The sequence below is a fragment of the Pteropus medius genome, unplaced genomic scaffold (genome assembly GCF_902729225.1).
Source record: "Pteropus medius unplaced genomic scaffold, Ma_sr-lr_union100, whole genome shotgun sequence".
NCBI lineage: Eukaryota > Metazoa > Chordata > Mammalia > Chiroptera > Pteropodidae > Pteropus > Pteropus medius.
Genome location: NW_024347791.1, coordinates 9,158,568 through 9,184,088, shown reverse-complemented (window position 1 = coordinate 9,184,088; position 25,521 = coordinate 9,158,568). Strand labels below are relative to the sequence as shown.

At 37.3% G+C, this 25,521-nt stretch overlaps 1 protein-coding gene across 12 annotated transcripts in view; it reads left to right on the top strand.

Moving 5' to 3' along the window:
- ANO4 (anoctamin 4) overlaps positions 1 to 25,521 on the top strand; it is a 329,614-nt gene that overhangs the window by 284,161 nt on the left and 19,932 nt on the right. For 11 of the 12 annotated variants that reach the window (XM_039877984.1, XM_039877989.1, XM_039877979.1 and 8 more), the window contains 8 exons: positions 2,057 to 2,221; positions 9,418 to 9,454; positions 11,519 to 11,630; positions 12,874 to 12,931; positions 13,069 to 13,166; positions 14,647 to 14,789; positions 21,652 to 21,804; positions 22,830 to 22,977. In XM_039877984.1, the coding sequence (XP_039733918.1) occupies positions 2,057 to 2,221; positions 9,418 to 9,454; positions 11,519 to 11,630; positions 12,874 to 12,931; positions 13,069 to 13,166; positions 14,647 to 14,789; positions 21,652 to 21,804; positions 22,830 to 22,977 (914 nt within the window). The remainder of the gene's footprint in view (positions 1 to 2,056; positions 2,222 to 9,417; positions 9,455 to 11,518; positions 11,631 to 12,873; positions 12,932 to 13,068; positions 13,167 to 14,646; positions 14,790 to 21,651; positions 21,805 to 22,829; positions 22,978 to 25,521) is intronic. The other variant, XR_005656166.1, reaches the window with a different exon arrangement.

Below are 25,521 nucleotides of genomic sequence, written 5' to 3'. Positions count from 1 at the left end.
TTTTTTTTACCAAGCCCATGTATGAAATACATTCTCTGTCATGACTCAGTATATTCTATGCAAATAGGTCTATAAAACTAAAATAGTGAAATAGTGCTCACCTTTACAATATGCAATGAACCCTGATTTTTTTTATTATAGTCTTTTTTTAATGCCAGCTATAACTCCCTAAAATTGATTTCCATCTTCACTAATAGTTATATCAATTTGAAAAATACTACCTTGAAGCTGGGTGGTTAGCTTTTCCTAAAAAGAAGTCATTTTTGCGATCAACTTTGACCTTGTTAACTACTAAACAAAACACATGCAAAGTTATCAAAAATGTCATTTTAGAACAATAAGAAGTGATTAGGAGTCTCTTTTCCTTTTTTCAAATGGCAAGTGTGTAAAGATATATCCTAGATCATTAAAATGAGGACAAGACTACAGCAGATGCAGATGATCTACTCTTCTTTAGCTAGAAAGAGGGAAGATGAAAGGGTAAGCAGCATGCCCGAGAGTCCCTCAGCTCAGATCAAAATTCATATCTATGCCCTTCTATAGACACTGCTTTGTAAGCAATTGTGTCATGCTTTGCCTTCTGTAAGTACATTCGTGTTTGTTGTCTTGATTTTCGTTTCTCACAACAAGACCTGTAGATATAGATTAAGCTTTCTTTATTCTACCTAGAGCATAGGAGGCTAAAGCCCTGGAGAGGACAAGCTACTTCCGAAGGTCACACTGTTAGGTAGTCGCTGAGCTGGGACTCAGACCTGACTTCCTTCTGAGTCCAGAGAGATGTCCATCATACCGTATTGCCACCCTTGTCTGAAATTCAATGTAGATTTCACCTATCCCCTATCAACAGGACTAGGATTAAAATGTGGGCTTTATTTCATTGTTGTTTGTTGTTGTTATTTTGGCCAGTTTCAGATAGGGTTCATGCTCAAGCTTTTAGAGCATGTCACTCATAGCCCAAAATGGAGTTTTTGTAAAACAGAATAATGCTTCTATGAAGAAAGAAATCTGTAAGTCAGTGGAGGCCTAGCTTTAAGATCCAGTGTTTGATAACTAAGTAGGCTCAGCTCTCTACTCCGATATATTGAGTCACCTAATGAAAGTCACAAAACTTTCTGGAGTCTCAGATTTCCATCATTTTATGGGGAAAGAAGGCATGCTGTGTTCTTCTCTAACACCGTGAACTCTTCAGAGAAAGATGCTTCAGTTCGGTCTATATTTATATGTAATTAATAAGAGGTTATGCACCTATCACAAAGTTGGCTTATTCAGCAACAAGTAACTACCTGCAATTATGCTAAGTAGCTGCAGAAACCATGGTGAGCAAAAACAGGTACCACCCCCGCCCTGATGGAGCTCACCTTCTAAGCCAAGGAGACCAGCAGTAATCAGGCTGACAAGTTGTTACAAATTATAGGTAGGTACTGAAAAGAGAGTATAGTTACCGTAAAACAAACAAAAAAACCTGAGGAGTCATGAAAAGCTTTAATTTTGAAGTGGTTCTTGAGCTGACATGTGAAGGATGAGCAGGTGTTAACCAGGCCATGTGTGTATTGGGTAGGGGAATAGGTGGGTTGGCATTTTAGGCAAAGGAAATAGTCTTGAAGAATAAAGGTACTTAGCCCATTTGAAACAATGAGAGAAAGTCTGGAACCCCCCAAGGGCAGGGAAAGTGGCACACAGTGGGGCTGTGAAGCGTCTTACAGGTCACTAAGGGCTTTGCTTTTATCCAGAGAGTGAAAGGAAACCAATAACTAGTTCTAAACAGAAGAGGGACATTGTAAGATTTCCATAGTAAATATCTGCTTATCTGCTCAATCGAATATTCTGCTTAATAAATGTTACCCTGTAGCTTTCAAGTGCTATTCTTTGAATAACAAAGAAAATACAAATAGACAAGAGAAAATACGAAGTGTGTGCATTTTGTTGCGGTTTGTTGAGTCAGTGCCATCGTTGCTTTATTTTCTTCTGTCCTCAGAAGATTTTCCAGGTGCCGGGAACCCTCTGCCTGCAACATTCCACCATGGTACTCACTGGGTCTCCTCTTTCTTCCTGCCAGATCTGCGTGGTGATCGCCGCTGTGTTCGGGATCGTCATTTATCGGGTGGTGACTGTCAGCACTTTTGCTGCCTTCAAGTGGGCATTGATCAGAAATAACTCTCAGGTTGCAACCACAGGGACTGCCGTGTGCATCAACTTCTGTATCATCATGTTGCTGAATGTGGTAAGTGAGCTGCAAGGTAACTGATCAAATGCATAAAATATGTGCGCTGCACGTGATAGTTTTCTTCTGTTGCTTCAAGGACATGGTCTTACAGAGTGCATCTGAGATGCACTCAGATCTGGGGATCAGAAGGCTTGAGTCAAATCTAGGCTCCCATATTTTCTGCAGTGTTTGGTTTGGCAAAGTATTCTCTCTGAATCTTAATTGCCTTATTCAATAAGATAATACTGTATACCCTTTGAGGAAATTTAGAGAAAGAATGTATTTTAAAAGCCCAGCTCAGAATCTGTGACATAGTTCAACAGTGTTGGTTCTCCCTTCCTTTGTTTCTGAATGATGTGAAGGTCACCAGCGTCCAAAGCAGCCTTTGAGATAACCCTGCAGGGGACACATCAGGGCGATATGTGTTGCTTGTCTTGATTTCAGGCTTTTTTCAGTTGTGTATTTCAGTCTAGATGTCTCCCTTGTACCCCAAACTAAAGGATCATCCTCACCTTACACATTCAAACCCAGACTCTCCGTCATCCTTCCGGAATCAGCTCCTCCCTCAGCCTCCATGTTGCGGTTACTCAGGCTGAAAACCTTGGCATTATCCGTGTCGCCTCTGTTTCTCTCACCATCAAAATGTTTCCAGAGTTTGAAAGCCTTTCACGCATCCCCAGCTCCCACCTGGGTTGTGGCAATGCCCTCCGAACTGGGCTCCCAGCCACCACGTGTGTTCCTCTCCATCTAGGCTCCTCACAACAGCCAGAGTGAGCTTCTTACACAGACGTTAACTCATGTCACTGCCCTGTTCACAATTTCCGGTGGCTTTCCTCTTGCTCAGAATGAAAGTTCACGTTTTCACATGGCCTCTGGGGCTCTCCCTCATCTGGCCCCTGTGACATCTCTGACCTCGTCTCCTCCCTGCTCCTCAACCACTGGGATGTCCAGGCAGGCTCTCACCCTAGTCTTTCCGCTTGCTCTTCTCTCTGCCTGGAATATTCTTCCCCACTGGGTCTGCATAGCTTGCTCCCTCACCTCCTTCAGGTCTTTGTTCAATTTTTTTTTAATTAATTTTTATTATGGTGACATTGGTTAACAAAATCCAGTAAGTTTCAGGTCAACTGTTACTCTCCTAATGGCTTCCCCGGTCACTCAATTTAAAATTGCAGCTGACTCCTGCAATCTGACTATATCCTCCTTGCCTGCTTTATTTTTCTCTATGGCACTTATCACCACCTCATATGCTATGTTTTAAATTTTATTTTGTTCATTATCTGTCTTCTCTGTTGGGATTTAGGCATATGAGGGCAGAAACTTTTGTCTATATATTTTTTGCTGTTATTGTTTCCGTGTGTCTGGAACAGGGCCTGGCACATAGTAGGCTTTCAGTACATTGTGATTATTTGCAGAATGAAAGGTAATAGCTGACATTGTTAGACTTGAGGTCAACCTACATATAAAAATACTGACATTAGAAATTTGTAGTAGGGAATAAATTAGATAATGTATGCGGAGTGCCACGTACAGCGTTAAGCCTGGAGAATTCATTATACTGCATCATAAATCTGGGCTATACTGCTGAAATGTTGTCATCATTAGTAAAGGGCTTCCCAAAGGCCAAATAATTTAATACTGTTATCAACACAGTCTTATCTACTCAGATTGCTATTTCTAGCTCTTTAAACAATTCTAAAGTCTATAACCAATCAACTCTGATTCTTAAGAGCATTCAACCTACCCGGTAATAAAGAAGTTTATGATTCTTAGGTGAACTATTAATCAGCGAGCTAATGAAATATAGATAATTTCTTCTTACTATTAATAAAACACACAGGAATTTATTACCTTAGGGGAAAAAAAGCTTTAAAATCCAGAAGTTATAAAAATGAAAAAAGAGCAGTGGCTGATCATTTTGACATGACGATCGTGTAACTGCTTGGTCAAGTGGAGGCTGAAAGTGGGTGTGTGGCACCCCCTGACCCTCCTCGCTACTCGGCTAGTCTCAAAGTGGACTGTGGAATTCATTGTGAAGGGCAGTGATCACAGTGAAATTAACCAAACAGCCAGAGCAGTGAAAGAGTCTGCATCCTGGTAGGATGAGATGAATTAAAGCTTACTGTATTTTTTTTTTTAATAATAACTTTCCTCTAAAGTCTGATTAAAATTTAATTTATACATCTTAAATAATTTCTGTGTACATGCAGTGAGTCTATAAATATATGTTTGCTCATATGTTTTGAGCAGGTGCCAGTGTTTGTCAGAGTAATCCTTCATTTAGCTGGAAATCACTTATTCAGCAATCTCTACTTCATAAGACACAGCTTAGAAAAGAAACAATAAACTAAAAATGAAGAAGGAAGCATAAGGAGTGGGACATATATATGGTTCTGGACATTACAAAGCACATACCATGTGCTGGGCACTAGGCTAGTAGGCATTTCATATGTTTTATCTACCAAGGGGTTTCAGAGTCACCAAAATGGATGATGCAGAGTCCATACACTAAAGCTAACATTTGTTATTCTTGTGAATGACCTTAAGGTATATTTTTATTTATTTTAGATACAGTGTGAATACCTTTGGTGTTCTGATTTCTCAGCCAACATCAAACTAGGAAAACAGAAGGTTACTAAAGCAAGAATACAGACAAGACAGGACAAGCCATAGCAAGGGGAAGGAAAGTAAATAAAAAATATACAGAGGAATTCTCAAAACAGTGTCATTCAGGACCCTTTTGCGCAGGAACCATTTGCCTTATCCTCCTTGGCCATCTCTGATGACATCCCCAGCTCAGCGCACAGATTTACAGCCCTGTCTTATGCCCTGAAGCTCTGCAATTTCCATTGTGAAGGCAACCAAGTGTGTAATATAGTTTGAAAAGACTCATCAGAATATCTAAAAAAGCAAATATCACATAAAGGGCAGATGACAGACTAACGACTGTAACGTAGCTTTGATCAGTTTACTACTAAACTACTGATTTCTTAAGTTACTCAGTTTTCATGACTCAATAATATGGTTTTTTATAGCTATATGAAGTGTTTTCAACTACTAAAAATTTCAGCCATACTAATTTTGCAAAAATTATTATTTACATTAATCATTAATACTTTTTCATTAATTGAATACAAAAATTTTGAGAGTAGATTGGTTTTTAATTTACGTTCATTAAGGCCTCTAACTTTTAAATAATACTGTTATAGATCACATACCTTTTTCTTTTTGCTAGATATGTCCAACGCTGACTAAAGAAGCAGGCCTATAAGAGATGCCTATTTTTAGATTTGATGATATGTATTTACTCTTACTTAATGTGTACTTTAAAATAAAATTCACATTTTACAAAAGTGTTTCGGATCCTAACAAAATATTATGCCTCTTAATGACTGGTTAAGGAGCACTTACTAGTTTTCATTTTATTTCTTTTCCTAAAAAAGTAAATATTTCAAAGATGAAGTGAATAGGATGGGTTTTCTTGCTCCTAGTCATGCTGCTTCAATTCCATTCTGTTTCACTAGCAACCAAAGAACATCTAAATATTGCAAGCTAAAAATGCCAACAGAGGACATATCCCAGGAGGAGACTAAAAGTTATTACTGTTCTATTCATTCAGCCATACCAATTGAATCAGATGTTTCATTATACCGTAAATAGTGAAAACCACAATGTCTTGTTCGAAAAAGAAGTAAACCACAAAATATGACTTGCATCAGACAATCTCAGATACATTGATCGGGAGAACAAAGTCAAATTAGTAATACTCTAATTAGAAGCTTCTTTTAAAAATACACTTAAGATCACAAAGCTTTCTGCCAGTTACAGATTTTAACATTTGCAATTTGTAGCATCGGTATGGAAACTTAGATTTTTCCACTGCTCTTATCAGAGACACCCATGGTTTTTTATCTCAACTGCCTACTGAGACATCAGACTCCAGAAACCACTCATCTGAACATCTGTTGCTGACCTTTAGTCTCTCTGTTTATGTGACCTTTCCTGCTTCATGCCACTCACAGCCTCCCTGTCTCTCTGTATCTTCAATGTATGTATAAAGTTTTCACAGATGCCACAGATCCCTACTTTGTCCTCATGCACTTATTTTTCAAAAGGTTAATATTAATCATATTTCAACTCCTGTGCTGTTCCTTTTATAAATTCCATTTTTTCAGTGTCCAATCCAAAATAACGTTAGCACGTCACCAGCTCCCAAGACTTTTGAGACAAGTGTGCAAAGTGAGGCAGTTTGATAAACATATGTCAACTTAAAAGCTATCAAGGATACACTGCATAATCAAAAACTGTATTTTTCAGAAAAGTTGACTCAACAGTCAAATATAATTTTCCTTGATAATTACAGAATTAAATAACTTTAATGACATAGTATGATTGTAATAGTAAAATAGATTCGATTAAAACATGTCTTAATCTGTTGTTTACCAATGTTTTATTTTTAAGATAAAATTAAAATGTGTGACTAATCTATACCACAGGATTCTTTATTAAAAATTCTACCAATCTCTTTTAACATTGGACTCTAGAGTTGGAGATTTTATGCACAAAATTTGATTCTGTGGCCTTATTAATATATCTTGCATAGCAAACCATAGTCATTGATGAAAGTTTAGAGCTATAAAATGTGAGTATTTTGCCTGTTTCTGTAGTTAGCAGAAACCTTAGAAAAGAGAATTCAAAAGTTAGGAAGGACCTTAAGATCGATGAGTCCAATACCTACTCTCATGTAAGGAAAATGGAGGCCTGAAGAAGAGATGAGGTAGTGTGCCCAAGCCCCACAGCTTGCTGCTGGTCAAGTTATAATTTCAGTTGGGGAAATTTTATTATTTTGTTGTTGATTTTTCTTTTTTTTCTTTTTTTTAAAATAATGGTGACATTGGTTAACAAAATCCAGTAAGTTTCAGGTGTACAATTCAACAGTAAGGCATATATATTGCATTGTGTGTTCACTGCCAATGTTAGGTTTCTTTCTATCACCACGTATTTGACCCCTTTTATCCAACCTACCTCTCCCTTTGCCCCTCCCTTCTGGTAACCATTAGTCTATTGTCCATGTTTATCAGTCTCTGTCACTTTTAGGTTTATATCCCACATATAAGTGATATCATGTGATTTTCAACTTTTTCTGTCTGGCTTTTCTTAGCATGATTATCTTAAGGTCCATTCACATTGTCACAAATGGCAGTATTTCATCTCTTCTTATGGTTGAGTAATTTTCCATTGTATATATGTACCACAGCTTCTTGATCCAGTCATCTATCGTAGGACACTTCGGTTGTTTCATGGCCACCATGAATAATGCTGCTATGAGCATGAGTGTGCAAATATCTTTTTGGATATATGTTTTCAAGTCTTTAGGGTAAATACCCAGTAGAGGGATTGCTGGATCATATGGTAGATCAATTCTTTGTTTTTTGAGGAACCTCCGTACTGTTTTCCATAGTGGCTGTACCAATTTGCAGTCCCACCAGCAGTATATGAGGGTTCCTTTTTCTCCGCATCCTCTCCAACATTTGTTATTACTAGTCTTGCTGATTATAGCTATTCTACCAGGTGTGAGGTGGTATCTCATTGTGGTTTTGATTTGCATTTCCCTAATAGCTAGCGATGTCGAGCATCTTTTCATATGTTTTTTGGCCATTTGTATGTCTTCTTGGGAGAAGTGTCTGTTCAGGTCTTCTGCTCATTTTATATTGGATTTTTTTTTTAATGTTATAGAGTTGTATGAGTTCTTTGTATATTCTGGATATTAGGCCCTTATCGGAGGTGTTGCTTGCAAATATATTTTCCCTTTCGGATGGTTGTCTCTTTGCCTTGTTGATGTTTTTTTTTTTTTTGCTGTGCAGAAGCTTTTTAATTTGATGTAGTCCCATTCATTTATTTTAGTTTTGACTTCCCTTGCCTTTGAGGTCAAATTTATAAAATCTTTAAGTCCCAGGGTCCTTGAGTTTAGTTCCTATGTTTTCTTCTATGTATTTTATTGTTTCAGGTCTTATATTCAGGTCCTTAATCCATTCTGAGTTAATTTTGGTGTGTGGTGATAGACAACAGTCTAGTTTCATTCTTTTGCAGGTGGCTTTCCTGTTTTCCCGGCACCATTTATTGAAGAGGCTTTCCTTTCTCCACTGTATGTTTTTGGCTCTTTTGTCGAAAATTATTTGCCCATATAAATATGGGTTTACTTCTGGACTCTGAATTCTGTTCCACTGGTCTGTGTCTGCTTTGCTGTCAATACTATGCCATTTTGATGATTGTCACTTTGTAGTATAATTTGAAGTCTGGCAGAGTGATGCCTGACTCCAGCCTTGTTCTTTTTTCTCAGGATGACTTTGGCAATTCGGGGTCCTTTGTGCTTCCATACAAATCTGATGATTTTTTGTTCTATTTCTTTAAAATAATTGGGGGAATTTTAACCAGTACATTTTTGCTACTTTTGTCTAAACGTGATCTTTATTTGCATATTATTCAAATCCATTTGACTAATTTTCCTTTTCCTTTTCATTTATCATCTTTCATTTTAGATAAGGCACTTGTTCTTTTTCTTAGTTAATACCCTCTCTGGGGAATTGCCTAGACTTGAATTTGCCTTGAACAGTACACCCTGCACTTCCATTGACACATGCATACACGGACACACATGCACACGCACACACTTTCTTTCTCTCTTAAGGCCTCCATTTAGCAGATGACTGGGGGAGTTTAAGGATGCATCTAACGTACTAATGGGAAAGCAGAGTATCATAATGGGAATTCCCAATAACATTTGATCACTTCAGTACTTATGAAAGCTATAAGCTAGAAAGTCCAGCAGTCCATAAACAGTAAGCAATATAGAATCTTACCCCCAGAAGCAGTCTGAGATTTTTACACTGAGAATGCCGAGGCCCAGGAATGTTACAACTTGCCCAGAATCACTTAGCAAGCCAGTAATTAGTGGCTGCTAGCCCTATTGTCACAGAATTATTCACTCCAAAATGAGGAGATTTTAAAAACAATAAAATGGGACCTCGTACCTTTCCTTCTTGCCCTGAAAGGACACAATTTTTCGCATTATCATCGTTGTTTGAGCAATGGATGGCTAGTGAAACAGTTTTTCACTAAACTGTTTTTGCTCGTGACTTGATCACCTTTTCCTTTATAATTACAGATTTTAGAACACATACAGTTCTTCTATTAAACATATGAAATTTATTTTACAGCTCTATGAAAAAGTTGCACTTCTTCTGACAAATTTAGGTAAGTGACACTTTTTTTTTTATTTCTGGTACAGTTTGTACTCTGGAAAATACCTTTTCAAAGGTTCATTTCTAAAACATTGCTGTAAAGAAATATTTCCTTTATTTGGAATTGCATACAGCAATTTGTTCTTTGCCCTCGACAGGATATTTTAAATATGGCTGATAACTGGGGGAGCTTTTCTGTCTAAAGCTTTAAAACTTGTCACAAACATTATCTATCATGAGCTAATGTAATTTAAAGTAGGTTTTCTCTTAACGTACAAAAAAATAAATCATCACAAAAACACGTGGATAGTGCCCAGAATCGTTTAGAAAAGTGTTCATTTGCTGCCTACAATTTTTATTTATTTTAAAATGTATCAAGTTTTCATGCTATAAGAAAAATCACAGCAAAGTTTCAGGCTTTGAAGGCTGGAGGACTTCTACTTGGAATGTAGGCAGGCTAACAATCAGAAATTTGTTAAAAGAACATTTATCTGGTGAGTCACCCCTAAGAACATTTGTCTGACTCCATAAAATACTACAACAACCTGGTAGCCAGCTATATGCTGTATATTTTCCACATTTTGAAGATATAGAAAGTGTCCCAATTTTATTATTGCGATATTAGTCATTTTCCTCTATGCAGTTTGAGGAAATTATGTGTTCCACACATGACCTATTTTGGTGCATTCCCATGCGCAGCTTGTCCAGAGAGAAAAAAAATCACAAAGGCATATTTATTTATAATGACCATTATAAACAAGATGCTATTTGTTGAGTCCTTCTGTGTACCAGATACAGAGCTGAGCACTTGGCATATCTCCTTTAATGTCATTGAAATCTTACACTGTCATCACCCCCTGCCAAAAAGATAGAGGTTTATGTCCACAGAAAGGTATCTATGCATTGGTAGACTGCCCAGTGGCACCTTGAGCCAGGCTGGCAGAGATGCCAATGGAGATACAGCATTGGTCCATTTGTAATTGGGACACCTGGAAATTCACCCAGCTGACTGACATCTGATATCTAAGAGTTCAACAGCAGAAGTGAAAGAAAGTTAAAACCCTTTAAAATCCTTTTTCTTTTCTTCCCTCAACAGCAGTGCAGCCTTGTTCTGAAGCTGACTTTTAAACTGTTTTAAATAAAATTCTCTTTCTTTCTCTTCTCTGATATGCTCCCAGGAAGCATTTTGGGTTATAATTCACGGAAAAGGAATTGAGTTGAAATGGTAAATGAGTGATTAAAAGCTCAGAGAATGTGGAAACAGAGAAAACCTCATTGCATTAAATACATTTTCTTTGGCATGGCTTGGGGTGAGGATGCAGCTCCTAGGGAAGGATAAGTACATTTGACATGAGATGTCAACTTGTAGGTTTGGTCCATATTTTGGTTCATATCACAATATCCAAAGAGCATTTGCTTTATAGAAGCTGAAATATAAGGATCGGTGCCTGACTGATGTCAGGAAATTGTAAGACACAAATGATGATGTACAGTAAAAGCTCTAAAAATGAGGTCATCTCCTTGGCATTCATCTATGATAATGAAAAATGATGGCTGAGGGTGACAGGTAAAGAAGTCAAATGCATCAACATTCTGAGATAGGGATCTGGTTTTCTCACTTAGTAGTGCCTGGCATTTCACCAGAAATAGAAGTTGAGACCAAAGAACTTTTAGGATCTGGGAGGGGACCCGACCCTACACGGGGTCTTCCCCACAGGCGGAAACTAAGAGCAAAAGGAGGGACTCCTGCAGAGAGCCAGGACTAGGGACAAGGCCCCTTCAGCCTGGCTGTCTCTACTGCAGACTCCCTGGGCCTCCTGTAACAATGGAACAAACTGGATATTCTGTCCCCTCGGACACGTCAGTAACCGCTTCGCACCAAACCCTTTCTGGGGCTGGTCTACAAGCTTGAGGATCCCATGGGTGGTCCACTTTGTCTCCATCTATAGGCAAATGGAAGTCTCCCGCAGCCTCGTTGGGGTGCCTGTTACCACCCTGTGTGCATGGGGAGGGGGACAGAGGGAGTTGAGAGGGGTCAGACGCCGCCTTTCAAACTCTGCTCCCCTTTCACCCACAGAACAGCCTCGCACGGAGTCCGAGTGGGAGAACAGCTTCACCCTGAAAATGTTTCTTTTTCAGTTTGTCAATCTGAACAGCTCCACGTTTTACATCGCGTTCTTCCTCGGAAGGTAAGAACCCATCTGTCCATACTCCCTGGTCTGGGGACAGGACACAGAGGTCACTGACCAGGGGTGACAGAGAAGTCCCTCCTTTAGAGTGATTTATACAAAGTGTAAAAAGAGAAGATCAGCCACCTCCTTTTCCTTCCCACTCCCATCGCAGAAAATGGTCTTCGCTCTAAAGTATCTGTGTACCTTTTCTTGCTAAGGTAAGTCGAGGAAAATCATTTGCACAAACAAAGGATGAATTTAAAACTGTACTCCATCTGCACCTGAATCCAGCCCCCGCATCTCACACCTATATGAGCAGGTGGCATGAGGGGGAGGGTGGCCTGCAGCATGTCCTGACTTTATCCTTGACGTCACGGAAGAGGGTGGGACATCCAGACAGGAAAGGGGGCTGACACAGGATGCCAGCACTGCCTGGGTAACTTCTGAAACCAGCAGTTAGGAGGATTTGGAAAGGATCTCACATTTTCATGGCCGTGTCCTGTGAATTCCATCACACCAGGAAGTGTTTCTGAGCAGAGGAGAACCAGGGACGGGCTGAGGATTGGGTTTTGGTGAGACGATGCAGCAGCCTCTCCTCAATATTTAGCTACTTCAGTATGGAATTCTGGTCAAATAGTTTAATTTTTAAAAAAACCATTCCTATTAGAGGGGAACACACAATGCACTATATCTATCTATCTCTATATCTATATATAGATATATATATCTATCTATCTATATATATCTATATATCTATATATATCTATCTCTATCTATCTATCTATCTATCTATCTATCTATCTATCTATATATATATAGAGAGAGAGAGAGAGAGAGATATGCCTTACTGTTAAATAGTACACCTGAAACACTGGATTTTGTTAACCAATGTCACCAAAAAAATTTAAAATTAAAAATAATAATCATTACTATAATTCAAAAAGATCAGAATGTGTTTCAAGCCAACCTGCTGCTTACACAGGCCAGGGCACTTGATATTTAGCAGAAGAGTTATAGTCACAGCAAGCAACGAGAACTGGCCTCTGTGGTCGACAGCCAGATAGAAAGGCCAAAGGGACATACACCTTGGAGAATTCTAGAAGCTACAGTTATGACAGCTCTGAAGAGTTTCCTAATTCCTTAACACATGATACTTACTGTACCAGCAATTGTCATTAGAAGATGTGCTAATCTAAACATAATATTCACTGAATGCTTAGACCTATAAGATGCTAATGGTTTGTTTTTCTGTGTGTTGAAGATTTACAGGACACCCAGGTGCCTACTTGAGGCTGATAAACAGATGGAGACTAGAAGAGGTCTGTATTCTCCCATCATTCCTTGTTTCCTTCAGCCTTGCATTAACAGCCTTAGGGCACTTTGTACATACTAAAAACCAGACACCCTTTCTTCCTCCCCATTGATTCTTGAATTTCTGTGTTTGCTTACCTCGTAGTGCCACCCTAGTGGATGCCTTATTGATCTCTGTATGCAAATGGGTATTATAATGGTGCTAAAGCAGACCTGGAATAATTTCATGGAACTTGGCTACCCGTAAGTACTTTTGGTATCTGTGGTGGAGAGGCAGCATTGCTCATTATTGGCTTTTCTAGGTGTGGCAAGTAAGATAAGCAATGCAGATTCAGCAGCTCGGCCAGTGCGTATACCTGGAGCTAAGTGTTCATGCTCAGATATTCAAAGACAGACTTGAAAATAATAAACATTGGCTCTTTCGGAAGACCTAGCACAAGTCACATGAACAAAAATGGATATTCTTTACTAGATCTCCACTCCTCCATTTCTGAGATAAATCAGGAATGGTAATTTTTTTTTAACTACCTTAAATTCAGACTGTACAGAAAAGAAACTCATGGAAAGGAGAAATGTTTAGGGGTTCAGAAAAGAAACCAGGGTATTTCTAAGTCAGAATATCTTAATCAGTAAAAATATTATCATAATAGTTTACGTTGGTGACAATGGGCAAAAACCTACATCACCTTTGTAAGGATAATTTCAAATTCTGCTGTTCGCTCAGATCGGTTAAGTTTGAAAGGGACATAAAGCATCAACACTTCTATTTCTGCTTTAATTCCACACTTACTGGTTTCTGTGTCAGCTTGGCGTGTCCTATAAAGAACTCCAGGTTTCAGGGAGGATCACTTAGCCAGAAAAATTAGCTGGAACTTTGTTCACTTCGAAAAGTCATCTCTTAGCTCCCTGGCAGAGCCAATACTAATAATTTTCATAGATTTATTTTTAGAAAACTTATTCCAAGTGTTTGATGTTTTCTGTAAAACTTTTTAAAGCATAAAAAATTTTAAACTAGAGGCATTATATTCTACTTTAAAGTATAAACCATAATTTAATTAAACCAGCTAGGCCAGATCTTCCTCTGAAAGCTTAGACCCGTAAGATACCTGGGTGTTGCCTTCGTACTGGGGGGTTGGTTTACAGATGTTCTCAGTCCTCTCTCCAATTCTCACAGGCAACGCTGAATCTGAGACAGTTTCGTGAGTGATTAAGTTCATCAGTCATTCTGTTCATTGGGAAGTAAAAATACTTGACATATAGCCTCCATTGTTATTCCTAATCCAAGGCCTTATTTCCCTGGTAGCGTGTCCTAATATATTTTTTTTTTAACCCTTTTCCCGTTTAGAAAAAAAAGGCTCACTGCCAGAATTCATTTAACATCACTCATAGGAATGCTATGTTTTCTAGGATTTGACATTTTCAGTGATAGAACAACTAAAAACAGAATGATGTCATTTGCTTCCAAAGACTATCGATATACTAGACCAATGCAAAAGTAATAAAGCGAGGTATTTCATGGCAAACACTGGGGGTAAGGTTAGGACTGTAATCCGTGAATTATCTCGGGCTACATGCTAAAGACACAAGCACTGCCAGCAAGCATTCTCAGGCCAAACGGGAAATGGGTTAAACTATGACTATATGTGGACTCTTTTTGAAGTCTCATGAACAGTTATATAGATATATAAATTTATATTTTAAACAAATAGCTCTTATTGTGCAGGTTAATTCAGAATTGGTGGACTAGAAGAAAAGTACGACAAGAACATGGGCCCGAAAGGAAAATCAGTTTCCCACAGTGGGAAAGGGACTACAACCTTCAGCCCATGAACGCCTACGGACTCTTCGACGAATACTTAGAAATGAGTATGAAAATATTCTACTTTATCCTTTTCTTCTTTATCCTGTTTATCATAAATGCAAATTCTAGCTGCATTCAGCTAAACATATTGTCTGGGCCCTCAGCGAGCGAGGATTCTTGAGTTAAATGCAAAGGAAGCAGTGTCTTGATCCATAGAGATTGTGCCAAAAGCCTATAATCACATCAGACTTGTCATGACAGTGTTCTGTCCCTTGTAGTAAATCACCAAAAAACAAAAATGAGTTGGAAAATTTGATGAACCAAAGAAAAAGGAGTTATCATTCATCACGCGATTGATTCATTCAGCAGACCATCTGTTGAGCCATGTTCTGTCCAGGCAGATATTACGCTTGGCACTAGAAATATAAGGAGTAAGGCACAGTCCCAGGTCTCAAGAGGGCATAGGCTAGTAAAGGAAGCCAGAGATATAAAGAGTAAGCGTAATAAAGTATCATAAGATGCTGCAGTATGAATCAGTAGAGGGTATAGTGGGGACAGTCATTTCCCTTGAATGGGGTTGACAGGAAGATAAGAATGCCACACTTTTATTGAAGGAATCAGATTTCTCTGTAATCAAAACCAAGCTATTTATGTTAGCATGTAACTAAGAGCAGAAGGTTTGCAAACAGATTACCTGGGTTCAAATCCCAGCCCTAAAGTTTATTATGAAAACTTGGGCAGCTATGTAATCTCAAGTTCCTCATTTCTAAAGTGAGGATAATAAGAGTAAGTACTTCATAGGGTCTTTGTGTAGATTAAATGAGTTAATGCATAGAAAGGGCTTAGGACAGTGCCTGGCTCATAGTATGTACTTGGTATATATTATGCAAATTTGCTAAAGTCTTATGTCAATTATAATTGTTTCTATATTTTTTAGATTTTTCTTTACAAATTAGTCATCTACAAATACTTTTTTATTTTCCTTTCTAATCATTATACTCTTTTGTTGTTCTTACCTAATCGCATTAAGATCTTTCATATAATAATGCTGCTATAATTGATATTGGATATCTTTGTTCCTGACCTGAGGGTAAAATGTGATGTTAGCTGTATTTTTTTTACATACTTTTTTATTCATGATAATACATTGTTTTAATTTGGTTGTCTGTACATATGTTTATTAGCCATTTATATTTTCTTTTTCATGAATTTCCTGCTCATGAACTTTGTACTTTTCTATTAAGATCATCTTTCCTCATTGACTTTTTAAAAATTTATTTTTCACTTAATTACATTCTCATGGTAATTATAATTATTGATATACAATATTAGATTCAGGTGTAAAACATAGTGATTAGACATTTATATACCTTACAAACTGATTAGTACCCATATGACATGATATTATTGACTATATTCCTTGTGCTGTACTTTACATCCCCGTGCTATTTTTATAACTGTCAAATTATACCTCTTAGCCCCTTTTACCCAGCCTTCTGACCCCCACCGCCAATCTGGCAACCATCTGTTCTCTGAGTTTATTTCTATTTCTCCTGTTCATTTATTTTGGTTTTTAGATTCCACATAAAAGTGAAATCATATATTTGTCTTTCTCTGACTTATTTCACTCAGCATATACCCTTTAGGTCTATCCATGTTGTCACAAATGGTAAGATTTTATTCTTTTTATGGCTAATGTTCCATTGATTATATGTGCCACATCTTTATCTAGTTGTCTACTGGTGCACACTTAGATTGCTTCCATACCTTGGTTATCGTAAATAAGTGAACATAGGGTATATATATATTTTTGAATTAATATTTTGGATTTCTTCAGATAAATACCCAGAAGTGGAATTCCTAGGTCATAAGGTAGATTTTTTATGTTTGTTTGTTTTTTTTTTGAGAGGCTTTCATTCTGTTTTCCATAGTGGCTGTACCAATTTATATTCCCATCAGCAATGCACAAAGGTTCCCTTTTCTCCATATCTTTGCCAAAACGTATGTTTGTTGATTAATTGAAGATAGCCATTCTAACAGCTGTGAGATATCTCACTGTGGCTTTAATTTGCATTTCTCTGATGATTGAATATTTTTTCATATGTTTATTGGCCATTTACATATCTTCTTTGGAGAAATGTCTGTTCAGGTCCTCTACCCATTTTTTAATCAGATTGGGGCTTTTTTTTGGTGTTAAGTTTCTTATATAGTTTGGATATTAATCTCTTATTGGATGTATCATTGGCGAATATATTATCCCAGTTGATGGTTTTCTTCACTGTGCAAAAACTTTTTAGTTTGATGTAAACCCATTTATTTTTTCTTTCCTTTCCCTTGCCTAAGGAGACATATCCAAAAAAGTATTGCTAAAGATGATATCAGAGAGTTTACTACTTAATTCTAGGGGTGTTTTTTTTATGGTTTTAGGTGTTACATTTAAGTCTTTAATCCATTTTGAGTTTATTTTTTTGTATAGTGTAAGAAAGAGTGATCCAGTTTCATTTTTTTACATGTATCTGTCCAGTTTCCCTAGAACCGTTTATTATAGAGACTGTGTTTTTACCCCATTGTACGTTCTTGCCTCCTTTGAGATTGACCATATAGGTATGGGATTATTTCTGGTCACTCTGTTCCATTGATCTATGTGTCTGTTTTTATGCCAGTGCCAGGATGTTTTGATTACTATAGCTTTGTAGCATACTTTGATATCAGGTAGTGTGATACCTCCAACATTGTTTTTTCTCAAGATTACTTCAGCTATTTGGGGTCTTCTGTGGTTCCATGTAAATTTTAGGACTATTCTAGTTTTATGAAAAATGTCATTGGTATTTTGATAGGGATTGCTTTGAGTAGTGTGGATGTTTTGATGGTGTAATTCTTCCCATCCATGAGCATGGTGTATCTTGTATCAATTTCTTTCTTCAATGTCTTATAGTTTTCTGAGTGTAGGCCCTTTACTTTCTTAGTTGTATTTATTCCCGGGTATTTTATTCTTTCTGAGGCAATTGTTAATGGAATTTTTTAAAATTCTATAATAGTTCATTATTGGTATATACAATACCAAAGACATGAAAGACCTGTACTGTGAAAACTATAAGACATTGAAGAGGATGCAAATAAATGGAAGGGTATATCATGCTTACAGATTGGAAGGATTAATATTGTTAAAATACCTGTGCTACATAAAGCAATACGCAGAATCAATGTAAACCCTATTAAAATACCAAAGGCATTCTTCTCAGAACTGGAACAACTAATTTTAAAATTTATATGGAACCACAAAAGACCCCCCCACCCCAAAGCCAGAGACCTTGCAAAAGAACAAAGTGGAAGGTATCACATTTTCTGATTTCGAACTGTACTACAAAGCTGCAATAAGCAAAACCACATGGTACTGGCAGAAAAACATACAGATCAATGGAAAGAACTGAGAGCCCAGAAATAAATCCACATACATATGGGCAAATATTTTCAACAAATAAGCAAAAAACATTCAAGAGGGTGAAGACAATCTCTTCAATAAGTGCTATTGGGAAAATTGGACAGATGCATGCAAAAAAAAAAAAATTAAACTGGATCACTTTATACAAAACTCAAAATAGATAAAAGACCTGAAGCAATAAATTGCATAGAAGAAAACACAGGTACTAAACTCATGGACCTTGGATTTAGAGAGCATTTTATGAATTGTAAAAGCAAAAATAAGTGAATAGGACTATATCAAACTAAGAAGCTTCTGCACGGCAAAAAAGAAACCTACAAAACCAAGAGGCAAACAACTGAATGGGAGAGGATATTTGCAAACAAGGGGCTAAAGAATTCATATGACTCAATAAAAAAAATAATGGATAGAGGACCTAAATAGACACTTCTCCCAAGACATATACAAAAAACCAACAGATATATGAAGATGCACAACTTCACTAGATCATAGGAAAATTCAAATCAAAAGCACAATGAGATACCACCTCACACCTGTTAAAGGGCTATTATCAGCAAGACAAGTATTGGAGAGGTTGTAGGGAAAAAGAACCCCTCATACACTACTGGTGAGAATGTAAATTGGCATCGCCACTATGGGAAACAGTATAGGGGAAAGGGGTAAGTTCCTCAAAAAATTAATAGAATTACCATATGATCCAGCAATTCCTCTTCTGGGTATGTACCAAAAAGTTCGAAAACATTTATCCATAAACATATGCACCCTGACGTTCAGTGCACCATTATTTGCAATGGCCAGAACATGGAAACAACTGTGTTCACCAATAGATGATTGGATAAAGAAAATGTGGCATATCTACAATAGAATATGACTCAACCCAGATGGATCTTGATATAATCATGCTAAGCGAAATAAGCCAGGCAGAAAAAGTTGAGAACCACATGATATCACTCATATAAAACAAGACAACAAACAATTCTGACACAGACAACAGTTTAGTGGTTACCAGAGAGGAAGGAAATTTGACTTTGGATGGTGAACACACAGTGCAATATACAGATGATGCACTATTGAATTGTACACTTGAAACCTATATAATTTTATTAACCAGTGTTGCCCCAATAAATTTAATAATAAAAAATAATTAATGCCAGTCCTTTTAAAGCTCTTCAAAAATATTGAGGAAAACTACTTCCAAACTCATTCTATGAAGCCAACATTACTGTGACACCAAAGCCAGATAAGAACACTACAAGAAAGCTATAGACCAATATCCCTGATGACTATAGATTCAAAATTCTTAACACTGTATAAGCAAATCAAATTCAAAAATACCTTAAAACAGTTATACACCACAACCAAGTGGAAGTCGTGCCTGAGATGTAAGGCTGGTTAACATATACAAATCAATGAATGTAATGCATCACATTAACAGATTGGAAGATAAATATCATGATTATCTAAATAGATGCAAAGAAAGCATTTAACAAAATGCAACTTCTTTTCATGACAAAACCTTTCATATAATCACTGAACAGAATAAAGGCCACATGTGACAAACCCACAGGTGACATTATGTTCGGTGAATAAAAATTGAAAGCTTTTCCTCTAAGATCAGGAACCAGACAGGATGCCTGCTCTCACCACTTTCATTCAGTATAGTACTGGAAATCCTAGCGAGAGCAACTAAGCAAAACAAATAAAAAGCATCCAAAAATAGGAAAGAAAGAAGTAAAATTGTCGCTATTTGCAGATGATATGCTTTTGTATACAGAAAATCCTAAAGACGCAACCTAAAAACTGTGGGATGTAATCAACTTTTAGTAAAATTACAGGATATAAAATAAACATACAGAAATCAATTGCATTCTTGTACACTAGTAAAGAAACATCTGAAAAAATGAAGATAACTGTCTCACTCACAATAGCATCAAAAAACAAAATACCTAGGAATAAATTTAATGCAGGAAGTGAAAGATCTATAATGAAAACTACAAGACTTTGCTGAAAGAAATTGGAGACAACAAATGGAAAGACACCCAGTTATTATGGATCAGAAGAATTAAAATCATTAAATTATTCATGCTACCTAAAGCCACCTATAGATTCAGTGTCATCCCCATCAAAATGCCAATGTCATTCTTCACAGAAATAGAAAAAACAATTTTAATACTTGTATGGAAGCAAAAGAGACCCTGAATATCCAAAGCAATCCTGAAGAAAAAAGAATAAAGCTGAAGGTATTACACTTCCTGCATTTAAACTGTACTACAAAGCTACTGTTTTGATTACCATAGCTTTGGTAATCAAATAGACACATAGACCCATGGAACCAAATATACAGCTCAGAGTTAGACCCTTGCAAATACATTCAACTAATATTTGACAGAGGAGATGAAAACACCTAATGGGGGAAGAATAATCTCTTCAACAAATGGTGTTTGGAAAAGTGGGCAAACACATTCAGAACAATGAAATTGGACCTTCTATCTAAAACCACTCAAAAAATTAACTCAAAATGGATCAAAGACAAACAACACCTGATATCATAAAACTCAAACAAAAACAGAGAGAAGTTCCTCAACACTGGTCTTGGCAACGATTTTCTTAATGATATCAAAAGCAAAACTCTACAAATGGGACTATGTCAAATCTCAAAGCTTCTGCACAACAAAAGAAAACAAAATGAAAAGGCAACCAACATAATGGAAGAAAAGTGTTGTAAGTCATATATCAGTAAGGGGTTAATATCCAAAATATATAAAGAACTCATACAACTCAATGACAAAATATCTGATTTAAAATGGCAAAGGAACTAACTATTTCTCCAAAGATGACATCCAAATGGCCACCAGATACATTAAAAGATGCTCAACATCACTAACAATCAGTGAAGTGCCAATGAAACCATGATATCACCTCATACCTGTTACAGTAGCTACTACCCAAAAGACAAGAGATGACAGGTGTTGGTGAGGACATGGAGAAAAAGGAATCATTATACACTGTTGCCAGGAATATAAATTTGTCACTATCGTTATCGTTGCACAAAGTGATCCAGTCTTGGCCATTGGGAACTCCTTCGAGTTTGTCCTGTGTCCTATTGTTGTATCCCATCACTTTTCAAGCACTTTCTAACTTTCTGACATCACAGGATATTTCACGCTCATCTTATATTTTCCCTACCATAGCTCTAGAATTAAACATTTCTTGAAGGAATCCTGGCTACTTTATTAGATATGGGTATCTAGAAAACAAAATCTGGACCTTACGTACGACCACTGCTCCTAGGATGCCACTGCTTCCAGGCCCCAGAAGTGCTTCTTTTTCCAGTGCGCTGGCCATCTTTCTGGAAGAGATATTCCCTGTGCTTCTGTACTGAGAAAAAATATAGGTTCAAACGATGAGACACTCAGAGTATCAGACTTTTAAAAACAGTCATGGGAAACCAATACACTTTTTTTTTTCTCCTTTTTTCTGTCTAGTTCTTCAGTTCGGATTCACAACTATCTTTGTGGCAGCTTTTCCTCTAGCACCACTTCTGGCCTTACTGAATAACATAATTGAAATTCGACTTGATGCTTACAAATTCGTCACACAATGGAGGCGACCTTTAGCTTCAAGGGCCAAAGACATAGGTAAGTTGGATTTGAGTGTTTTTTTAAAAAATATTAACCATCTGGTAGAAAAAATAAAAATAGACACCAACTTTGGATTTTTACTTACAGTTTCCATGTAAGATGACTCAACTAACTCTTATAAAAGAATAATTATGTTAGTTTTAAATAAGATCAAATAAGAAGTAAAGCTGCCTATTTGGAACTTTATAATTTCCAGTGCTAGAGAATTTGTACTTATATAGATTCTTCATTTGGTTATGTCTATCGTAAGATTTTTGAATCTAACATTTTGATGACCATTTTTTGCCTTTTTAAAATAGATCTTCCATTTGCTTAACTTGTTTTGCTATTTCCTAAATGTCTACCTGAGTCAAATGAAGCGTGATTGTTTTTCTAAAGGTAGAGATGGCCTTTGGTCTTTGACTAGAAATGCTGAGTTGAATCAAGTGGAGCCTCTCCAAAGCTGCCTGAGATCAGACTTTTTTTTTTTTTCATTTGTTTCTGTATCCAGTGCTTAGTACAGAGCGAGCAGGTGGTCCTCAGCCAGTGCGTGGGGAAGAGGATTGAGTGTGGGTGTATTTGGCTCCCAGTGGTCTTTTAACATCCATATGAAACAAACACACATTCAGTGAGCACCCACCCTGGGTCAGTGCATCAGGAACTGTGCCCACAGAGATGAAGTAGAGGGACCCTCTCTGTACCCCTGAGGAGTTCCCAGACTGGCAATAGATTGACATCACATGTGCCAGTCATATCAGATGGGGTTTTGGTGCCTTATCATTGACCAGAATTCTCTACTTATGTCTGATCCTGAGAATTTTTAAGTCATGAGCATTAGCACTTCCAGTAAAAAAAAAAAAAAAAAACAAACTTTAATGCCAAGGTGTTTATGAGTACAAATTCTTGCTCCTGATTGCAAGTGTATTTGTATGACAGGAAGATGAAAGAACTCATGGAAAGGACTATTAAAATTAATCACCCCAGTTGTTTTCATACTTATTCCTCTTGTGTCTGGAATTAATACAAAACTTCTCTTTGAATAGGAATTTGGTATGGAATTCTTGAAGGCATTGGAATTCTCTCTGTAATTACAAATGCATTTGTCATAGCGATAACATCTGACTTTATTCCTCGCTTGGTGTATGCTTATAAGTATGGACCTTGTGCGGGCCAAGGAGAAGCTGGGCAAAAGTAAGTTTGCTGTAAAACCATCATGAAATCTCCATTGCCTTGCCATTATGTGGTTTTGGGATCTTAGAAGCCTCTGCACTGAGATACATGGGACTCAAGCCTAGAATGAGAAGGCCTGTAGTGGGGAAGGTAGAATTATAATATAACAACACTTTCAGCCAAAGAAAACACAACCTGATCTACTGAAGGGATGGAGGTCGTACAAGTCAGACAAGTTTTAGATGGAATCCAATGACAAAGCAACAATTAATCATTTTCCCACTACGAACCACTACAAATTCAGAAGTGTCTGGTATGCTAATGTGTGTAACAAAAAAAAGTGATATGTGCTGTAGTGTATAGTTATGCCGTTGTTATGAGTTTATAAAAGGATAGTGACAATCTGATTCTCCTTATATCATATGTAGTCTCTACAAATTCTACATGAGAAATATGTAACCCTGTGCTAAGTACCCACTAGATACTCAGTAAGTATTTATGGAATAACTGAATGTTTCTTTCCAGGCTATTGACCTGACCAGTGTCTGTATTACCTCAGGCAAGTTGGGAACTCCCTGGGAACTCCATTCTGTGCTATCACCTCAGTGGTTCCCAAAGCCAGGGCTCTGTATTTTTGGTCAGAGAAAGCCTAGGCAAAATTGTAACATGTTCCCTACTTCCATTGCTACAGCCTTGGAAAAAAAGACAAAAAGTCTCAGCATACTTTTATGGAAGGAAAATCCCTACTTGGCTAATGTCAAAATAATCTAATTCTAATTACAGGATTTATGTGTCTGTAGGTCAGTGTGGGATGTGTGTTGGGACCATAGGGTCTTTTCAGTGTCCCAGAAATCATCCCACAGGGGCTGCTGTACTCACACAGCAGCCCTGCCTCCTTGTTTTCTAGTCTGAGCCAAACTAATTCATGCTCTATACCACTATAGGTGAAGTAGCCCCAAGGAATAAAGTGCCACTGAATCAAGACAACTGAATTCATGCACACCTGACCTAGGTCCAATTTCACGAATCCAATATAACTGCTCTAAGGCAGTGGTCCTTACTTTTCTGGCACCAGGGTCTAGTGCTTCTATGAGAATCTAATACCTGATGATGACCTGAGGTAGAGGTAAGGTGGTGATGCTAGCGCTGGGGAGCAGCTGAAAATATAGATGAAGCTTCACTTGCTCACCTGATGCTCACCTCCTGCTGTGTGGCCCAGTTCCTAACAGGCCACACACTGGTTGGGTTGGGGACTCCTGTGTTAAGGTATGGATAATTAAATGCAATAAAGCTCAAAATCCAGCTATTTGAAGAAGTTTCTATAAAGTTCTTTACTACAATAACCATGTGGCCATTAAATACTAATTATCTAGCAACATTAAGTGAGCATACCATCTCACTTCAAGATTTAAAGACTTACCTTGTACTACCCACACATTTCTTTCTACCTGTAACCGTTGTCAACATTCTCTGCTTCACTCACCCTACAAAAGCTTACCTTTGTTCAAACCACTTTCACATATGTTTTGCATTTGATTCTCAAAATAACCCTGGGAGTGGGACATGCATTATTACCCTCACTTTGAGGAGCAGAAAGATATTGAGAGGTTGAATCCAGAATCAGAAGGCAGTGGAACTGTTGGAGCCCACACAAAGGTAAAGCCTAGACTCACACAGTGTTCTCCACCCTGAACTACACAGCCTTCGGAGCATTTGCCAGGAAGTGGTTATCTAGCTTGTCTAACAGACTTCCTGTGGGTTAAATCCCAGTGGTTATTTCAGTTTTCTCTGTTCCAAATCTGGTGAAACTGGTTTTGTATGGGAGGGAGGGCACTAAAAAGTAAAATGGAAACATTTATGCACAGTAGACAGTGAATCAAAACTTTAGAATTTTAACATCCTATTACATTTTAAAAAATGTTCATGGTGTTTAAAAATTTATCTAATAGCCTCCTTAATTCAGTTTTATTAGACTCTCCAAGGCTTTTAATAACCGTTCTTCGTAATTTAAGAGCCTCTACCACTTTCAGAATTTAAAGATCTATCTTTTATCTTCTAATCCATTGGTCATTTTTCTTGTTTTCAAATATTTACTGATATAAATATTTGTATGTTTCTTCATGAAGCTTATTTTTATGCTCTACCATCTACTCTATTATCCCTTTCAGACCTTTTTTTTCCAATTTAGAAATACTTCAGAGATGACCGAAATCAGAGGAGCAGCATTGTCATAGGTTTTTGGGGTAATATCTGTGGTCATAATCAAATACCACTTCTCATGGTTTAATCTGGCTATGGAAATGTCATATTTCAATTTAAACTGACCCTAAATCAAAAATATTTCAAACAAACCAATCACTTTTCTCAACCACTCCAGGCTACCTCTATGCATTTTTAGCCTTTCTATAGCTTTCCTTGGCTTCTCCATGGATGAGAATTTCATTCATATGTCCAGGGTCATTCAGTTCACATGTCCCTTGTCCCTATGATAGTATGTTTCATTTATTCCTGGCTGTGCATTCTGATCACAGTCTCTCTACTTTCATGGATGCCCAGCAAATGAGT